Below are 8,550 nucleotides of genomic sequence, written 5' to 3'. Positions count from 1 at the left end.
TTCCACGACCCTTATAGAAGTGCAAATGCAACAATGAGTCTTTCAATTGATGCAAAGACTATTGCGGCAACAATAACACACTTTTCACTCACTCACATTTTGTTACTCTTTCTTTGTTTCTGTGCCTTGCAAATTCCTGGGGACTAACCCAGGGTGAATCCAGCCAGTTTTAATCCAAAATCAGATGGGATTGGTTTCTGATCACTCCAACTTTTATGAAGACAATCCATATAGGGAGTAGATGGATACAAATTCCTGTTCTTCTTGTTTTCTTTCAAAATGACCACATTTTTATTTTGAATATTAATTAAATCTCCATTAAGTACATGTCACTGGTCGAAATCGATATTGCAATAAATGTTTGTTCTCCCTTTTGCAATAAATAATTGATACCCTGAGGGCAAATATCGATTTTTTTCAATGCAACATTGTCACCTTCGGTACTTAATCTCTCCTGTCCTGTTTGTGGGAGCGCTAATCCCATGAATGAGGGTTAAACAGGTGTAAACACCGGCCAATGAAGAAGTCGGTTCACGAAGCTGCAAGAATGCAACAGCAAAAAGCAAATCAAAAACCCACCCGCCAATTTCCACTCAAAAGTGTGGACCCACTGGATAAAGAATATGCAATATGCAAGAAGTGTTTTGCCAAGGTAAAATATAACAGCAACACTACGAACCTGCAAAGATCGTTATCACGGCGAACTACTCATCCAATTTTCCAGGTACTGGACGGGTGAACATGATTCTGCACATAATTGGTTGCATGTGTCGAATATTTAATGTCATTTTTCTGTTATTTTGTTTAATTGTTAAATTAAAACTGGCCAGTTTTCAGTCCCATTAAGCGCTGTCATGGTTTATGACACAGGTGTCAAACTCAAGGCCCGCGGGCCAGATGCGGCACGGCACATCATTTTATGTGGCCCGCGAAGACAAATTGTGCATCAAATTCATGTGTCATTACTAGAATTGCAATTGTCTTCACTTTTAATAATATATATATGTATTTTTAATATTTGACCGGTTTTTACTTGTCTGATTTGAAAACGAGTTATTTGTCAGTTTGTTTTGTATCTTATACTGTATATAATATGAGGTGCTCATACATTTATTTGTATTTGTATCTGGCCCTCCGAAAGAAACTATGACTACAATGCGGCCTGCAAAAAAAAAAAAAAAAAAAAAAAAAAAAGAGTTTGACACCCCTGGTTTATGGTTAACACAATGAATCGTCCTATCCCTATATAATGTTACCCTAATTTGACTAAACTCACACGAATGACGTGTTGTTGTCCATATAACATGTTTGTCACTAAGGGGGTAATCTGAGGGCCAAACACAAATTTATACCAATCATGTTAGTAGTTCCGTCAATGTGCATTTACCCATAAATGTTCTTAATAAAAATATTTTGTTATAGTTATGAACAGAAATACACATATTAATCCAGATTAAATTAATGGTTCATCAATCATCATCACGATTAGTATCAGGAATTTGGTATTTATTAGAATTTACAAAAAATGGGAAAATAAGCAACATTAAAAAAAACATTGCATTTCATATTACAATATGTTGTTATCAAACAATGATTTAATAATGTCTTTGGTCAAATCAAACCCTTTGCATAATAAATCAATTAAATTGTCATGTAAATTATTTAAAGGCTCAGTCCAATTTTAGCAGCCTCAAAATCATAGTTACAGTAGTAGGCTCCCCTTTCCCTGGAAAAAAAAAAAAACTTAGTTTGATAAATTAGCACCATGTGTTCTGGATAAGCACCAATTATGTGCACATCAATGAGGAAAAAAAATAAACATTTCACTGCTACAAAGGAAAGCTGGCATGTTAATTTCAATTTCAGGTCCATTGGAACCAGCTCAACGGGAACAGAAAGAAGGCTATAGACATACAAAACAATTTAGACATACATATTGCAAAACACCACCTTGTTAAAAGTTCATTCATTTATTCATTATAGCTATAATGTAGTCTGTTTGTGGAATATAGTTTACATAAATTTATGTCATTGCTCTCAAGCCATCATCTCAGTGACGAGAAGTTGATGCATATTTTAAAAATGTATCCAACGTAGTGAAAAATTGCCACAAATCTAAACAAAAAATAAAACCAAATAATTAAAATACATATGTTTTTCTCCATTTTTTTTTTCAAATAAATTAGAAAAGCAACAGTTCTCTTTATGTGTTTCGGAGTTCCTGTTGTCAACACTGAATCTGTCTGGCTGTGTCATGGGTTTTTGGATGAGTGTGGTGGGAGGCACAGGCAGGAAGCGAGACAGGCACCGTGTTGGTGACAGGAGGTGGGGAGTCGAGGAGATTGGGTGTCCTTTGGTTTAAAGGAAGTGGATCTGGGTGGTGTCCTCAGGGACTCTGTGTTGTTTTAGGATACCTGGCATTCACTTGAGTCCCCGTGGACCCAGTAGCAGATTTGGGCATATTTGAGAGGAGTTATCCTCACTGCCACGTTGTAATCCTGCTGCAGCCCATTTCCATTAACATCCACCCACTGATGACCAGAGAAGACCCCGATGATCTTTCTCTTCCACTTCTTCTTGCCTGGCTCTTTGAGACGGATGTAAACCCCAGAGCCGCTGGAACCGGGCTTGGCGTCGCAGTACTGGTACAATAAATCAGTAGATTCCTCGGACACAGAGCAAAACCTGTATACCAGATTTCCCGGCCGGTCATCATCAAAACCAGAGAAGTGGATTCTTCCTGCAGGGAGCTTCTTGACTGAGGGAATAACACCCAGATCCATGTGCTTCACTTTGGGGGCTCGCTTTAGCTCCAAAACTGCATAGTCATAATCTGCAGTCAGTCCATCAGACACACCTTTGAACCAACCCTTAGGCACTTGGGTTTTCTTAACCCTGGTCCACCGAAATGAAGGTTTCTCCACCTCTGCACTGCGGCGACTCCGGCTCTTCCTACCCTTTCCATCCTTTCCTTTACGGCTCCCTCCCTTGTCTTCCACTTGCTTTATTTCTTCTTTGGCACCATCTCCCTTTCTCTTTTTGCCTTTCCCTCGCCCTCCTTTCCCTTTGCCTCCTTTCCCTTTTCGAGATTTCTCCTTAAGAATACCGACGCGAAGCTTCTGAACGCCATCCAAATAATCCTTTCCATCATGGATACAGTGGGCAGCCGTCAACACGTGTTTAGGTGACACCAGAACTCCAGAACAACCCGTGGAGATCTTGACAGTAGTGGAGAAGGGATACTTAGTGGAGTACTGCTTATCAGAAATAGTGAAGCGGGTATCCGTGCCATACACCTCTCTTTTGTGACGGGAGCTCGAGGAGTCGTTTCTGGACCAATCGCTCACCTCGTTGAGACCTTGTACAGACACCGAGGTATACGTGCGCGTGCCATTCTCATAAACCGTCTCGTAGGATAGGAGCTGCTCCAGGTCATCCAGGGAGGGCGAGGGGAGGCCACGCTGACACTCAATCCCACATGTTCCGCTCACCTCTCCTTTAGGATGAGCTGAGAAGTTGGGACTCGTCAGAGGCAGCGTGCGCCTCTTCCTTACCAGAGGCAAATTCCACTGAGGCCAAGTGTACTCGTCGTCAACCGTTGCAGACAGCTCGGTGGCGACAGCCGCCACGACTAACGCCGTCATTGGGAGCAGCACACACAAGTGTAGAGGGCCCATTATGAATTGGGCCTGGCACTGAAATTAAAACAAAGGGGAGGATGGTTACAATCTTGAAGCATTCATGCATGTCTAAACAGTGATACCTCGACTTGGTGCCCCGAATTACAAGACTGAGTTTACCATGCTGGTTTGCCTGGTTTGAATAGAGCAGTTTGTTACTCTCTGATAATCATTTATGTTTTTAAATAAAAAGACATAAGCAGTCAGAGGATTTATTTCACAACCGTTATCAAGTGCGAAAAAATAGCTACAAGAAACATACGCAGAGACAATTCCGAACGTGCCCCACCAGGCCACCTCTTATTGGTGCATAACAACATTTAATATTTAAACTTCATACAACAATTAAGAAATGTATTTCTTGATATTCTCGTGTGTTTTTTACCCACACATTACAGTGCGATTTGTGTTCATTAAACACTTTAATTTGGGGGGTGGAACAGATTGATGGGCAATGTTGGTGTAATATTAACTAAACATGAATACGTATATGGAAAATGTCTTTATTTCTACCAATTGATATCAATCCATTATCAATACCCAGAATATCTGCTGCATTATGGAACCATAGTTCTCTTTTATGTCGCTAGGTCAGAGTTAGCTAACATTTCTTCTATTTAGTAAATGTTACAGGTGGTCAAACAGTATCACTGACTTTTTTGAACTGCAATTGACAGGCTGAGAAAAATAGTTTCGAAATTCATCCAGCCATCCATTTTCTGAACCACTTTTTCGTATATTTTATAAAAATTGTTTAGAACTATATTGTGTAGAATCAAATATAATGCTTGCGTCGCTTTCCTGGGCTACATTCTGTTTCTCAGATAAAGCTCTCCCTTGTCCCGGTGTAGCACCATCCCTGCCCAACACCCGCCCTTCAGACCAAATGGCCCCTTATCGGATATGCTCTGTCAGCGTCCCTAAAATAATGATCCTAGGATTGCCCCTGAAACTGCTTTTCCTCAACTCCAAGCATGTCTATATTGTACCTAACCCTATACAAGGCCCTCAATGGTACCTCACGTAAGGAGTGACTCATTACCGGCATGGTAACAGAATAAATTAAACTCATAAGTCAAGCTACTACTTAGATTCCAGTATTTCTTCTGTTGACCATGATTTCCCAAACAAACCGAAGGTCGAACACTGATTGTTTTGAGTATAGTTTCTATGTGTTTGCAGCCTAGTGGAGGACAAGCATCCTTGACATCACGATAATGTTCGTCCCAAAATTACCTCCAATTAAGGACATGCATTTGTTACCTATAAAGCTAAAGACAGCCATCCAAAAAATAAAAACATCCAGTTCATTATATTGTTAAGTGCACTTTGAGGAAAAAAATAGGGACACGGGGATTCTTTAATTTAAAAAAGTAAAATGCATTTCAGCTTCATTTTCTCGGGTGTATTTACTAGGCTTTCTTTAAAATTTGGAAGTCTAAAACACAGCTCCATCTCTGGCCATAGGGAGGCAGTATGTACCAGAGTTCAGCACACCCTCCAGTTTATGCACAGCAGTTCCGGTACTGTAGTTCTACAGACCATTTCTCCAGATCTTTTCTGCAAATCTGCACAAATTGATCAGTTGTATTCATAGCCTGGGGATAAACTGGCCACTTGCTAAATTGTTGCATCAGCTCTATGGTTAAGAGATTTATATGGAGTTTGAGTCACTGCTGTGGTTAGCACTGAGGTAAGAATGAACCATCATTCTCAAAATGAGCTCAAGACAGTGGCTTGGATGTTTGCCACACTGGTTAACCTTCTCTTTTAGTTATGACCACGTCTGGTTTCCTCAACACCACTCGTCTCCCGTGTCATTAAATGACAGGACACGTGCAGCATGCGCATTTGGTATGGCACAGATACAACCATATTCCTGATAACCCAGAAAAGAAAAGGCTATTTGATCACAAAGTTGGAAAATGTCATGTCGTCAGCTTCACTGTGGTCATGAAGTTACGCAAACAACTTCCAAAAGCATGAGGAGAAAGTCGTTTGGATGCTGCTGCAGACAGTCTGATATCTGCACTTTCCAGCTGGAGGATTTACCTCCGGTGGTGTGCGCTGTGGTGGGGGTTAGGGTGGGCTGAGGAGGGGGTTGGACCAGGCAGCTTCCAAAGACACATTCCTTTTCAGTTATATGGAAGTGCAGTATTACAATGAGCTGCAACTCAGCATCATTCAATGATAAGATGCAATGAACTCAGCTACCAGAAACAGTTCCAGTTTCTTTCCGGACTTGGCAATTGTGCAGAAGTACAGAACCACCAATTTGTTTGGATTACTTTTTCCCATAACAAATACTGGAAATAGAATCAATCTGTTCCAGGGTTTTAAACTTCACCGCCATAACATTGATAAAGACTATGCTGATAAGGATTGCACTAACTTTTGAAAAATAACATACAGCTAAACGATAAAGTAATAAACTATGTAGCAGACTATGTAGCATTGAAAGTTTTTTTTTTTGCGACGCTTATGGCAACGCCCCCTGAAGTCATCTTTACTACTTTCACCTTTTTTGCTTTACATCACTGAGACTCCAGTGGAGGCATATATGTACCAGGTCCAAAAAAATGCAAAAAAGCACTTTGAAAAACCGTAAAAATAAAATGACTTCAACTTGAAGACTTGGCTGATGTGAAGCACGCATCCCTTTAAAGTAGGGGCCAAGAAAACCTGCCAAAAACAAAGGATAATAAAACAAGCCCCCAAAAGCACAAAAGCCTTAATTGAGACTAAAATGACCTTTGGTGTCTGTTCAACTTCACACTCCTTCAGCCAGATTCAGACTTCACAAAAAACACTGGAAAGTCTGCAATAACTCACCAGGGTGGAAAGTGACTGATATACTGCCACCATGGCTCTTAGTCACATGAAGGCCTCACATTTGAGTTCAATAATTTTCCACCCAAGTAAGCTGAGCAGCTTTGTGTGCCCTCTCCATCCGTGTCTTAAGCCTGTGTACACTTAATGACCGACAGAGGGCAAAATCGTCCCCAAATTTCCTCAGAGCACGTCAACCAAGTATTTATCAAGGTCAAAAAGTTATTGCAATAGATTATTTAAACGGACGTGCCCACTTATCTCAACTTGAAAAAATTAAGTTGATGTCGAACTTTTACACGAGTAAAATAAAACTTAGTCAAATGAAAACCTGCAAGAGATGCCATTTTTTTTTGCCAGATGTCTGGAAATACTTTGACTGCGATTAAAAGTCTAATAGTCGTTATATTGTAATGTAAACCATAAAAAGTAGTCTGTATTAAAATTAACGGCATTACACTTCTTTTGGCTGTAAAAGTATTACATCTCTGCGGCAACTATCCATTCAAAAGCATTTAGAACAACTCAAATTACATAAAAGTAGTTCAAATGAAAGAATACAATGATTTAAAACAAATAAATACCAAAAAGCAAACCATGCAAGATGGAGTGGTTCCTTCACAAGAAGCAAAATCAAATACTAGCCCTACCTGCTTGCATCCGATTGATGGAGATGAGAAATCCGCAATATCTTGTTTCTTTGCCCTAAAACATGCACAAAGAATGGCCTTTTTTTTTTGTGTGTAGTAAAAAGAAGAACAAACGGCTGTTAATTCATCCTAGACGTCCTGGCATCAGCAGGGCGACAGCTCCTCTCTCCTCATTGCTCCTTCTAAGTGGCTGCACAGAAAGTTGAAAGCACTTGATGCTGAGGAGGGAGGGGGAGGCGAGCACAATCTGAAAAAGACGTTTTTTTTTCCCCCTCATCTCTCTCTGGTGACAAAGCCTTGTGGGTGGTGCTAGAGAAAGCGGCCCATGCAAGTCACAGCGTTGTATTCAGTAGAAGCCGCACTGCACAAGAGATGCGATGGTGTGAGACCTGCTCATCGAGGCACAAAACAGGAGCACAATCAAGCCTCATTTTGTCTGTGGGACTTTGCAGGAATTACTTCCACTGGTCTCACAACAATAGTGTGGGAGCCCTACGGATTTGAATTCCTGTCAACATCTGCAACACGTTCCCTCCAAAATGAAGTGATACAATTGTGAGGACAAAAAGACACAGACAATGACACGTCCTTCCATGTTATTAAGTCTGCACAAACTGCTGATTTAAGAGTACAGAGTAACATATGAAGAAAACACTTTTGAAATTATTTATTGATGCCTGTTGTCACTCTCTTGTGCCACAGTGCTCCAAATAAGAGGCAAAGAGTGCTTGCGACAAGTTGCTTATTTGACGGTCACGGTTGAAATTTAATTATACTTGCATGTAAAACACAAAAAAAGATTAAAACATTATATATTGTAACACAAAAATATTCAGTATAATTTTAAGAAAACAAAAGTCAGCTAGCGTAATGCTAACATACTATAACAAAAATTCCGCAGTGCTGCCCGCCATGTAATTACACTTGAGTGCTTGAAAATCAGTGGGGGGACTAAAGTGTAGGGGGATTAGTTACTTTGGGTAAGAGGTGGGAAACACCTTGGACTGGTCCTAAGCCTCAATCATTGGAGTGTAGAGAGACGATTGTTCACATTCAGATTCCCACATATGGACAATTTAGAGTGTTCCGATAACCAGATGTGTTTTTGGAATCTGGAAGGAAGCCCACACAACCACAGCGAATACATACTAACGCCACACAGAATGGCCGGAGGAAAGATTCAAACCCCAAACTTCAGAACTATGATGCAGATTATATTATCATCAAGCATGTTATTTTTCTATTGATAAACAACACTAATGAAGCAAAAGTATGTATTGCAATATTTCTAAATTGAGCATTGAATTACAACTTAAGTGCAACCTACAGAGCGAGTACAGATTGATTTTGTGATTAAGAATTGTGGAATGTAATTTTATGGCGTCCTAAAA

General features: G+C 40.2%; 1 protein-coding gene across 1 annotated transcript; it reads right to left on the bottom strand.

Annotated features, from left to right (window-relative positions):
- Window positions 1-1,485: 1,485 nt before the first annotated feature.
- On the bottom strand, window positions 1,486-7,392 carry prss35 (serine protease 35). The gene is made up of 2 exons (XM_088387040.1): window positions 7,160-7,392; window positions 1,486-3,695 (listed from the first exon to the last, which is right to left on the bottom strand). Exon 2 carries the CDS (start codon window positions 3,675-3,677, stop codon window positions 2,406-2,408), a length of 1,272 nt encoding a protein of 423 aa, XP_088243166.1. The 5' UTR covers window positions 3,678-3,695; window positions 7,160-7,392; the 3' UTR covers window positions 1,486-2,405.
- Between the last annotated feature and the right edge of the window lie 1,158 nt (window positions 7,393-8,550).

Source organism: Syngnathus floridae, chromosome 10 (assembly GCF_059516105.1).
Source record: "Syngnathus floridae isolate MCC-2025c chromosome 10, RoL_Sflo_1.0, whole genome shotgun sequence".
NCBI classification, from domain to species: Eukaryota; Metazoa; Chordata; class Actinopteri; order Syngnathiformes; family Syngnathidae; genus Syngnathus; species Syngnathus floridae.
The sequence above is the reverse complement of the archived record's forward strand: the minus strand, read 5'-3'. Positions and strand labels throughout refer to the sequence as shown.

Coding starts and splice junctions, on each gene's coding strand:
- prss35 (XM_088387040.1), bottom strand. CDS start 3,677: ATGGGCCCTCTACACTTGTGTGTGCTGCTCCCAATGACGGCGTTAGTC.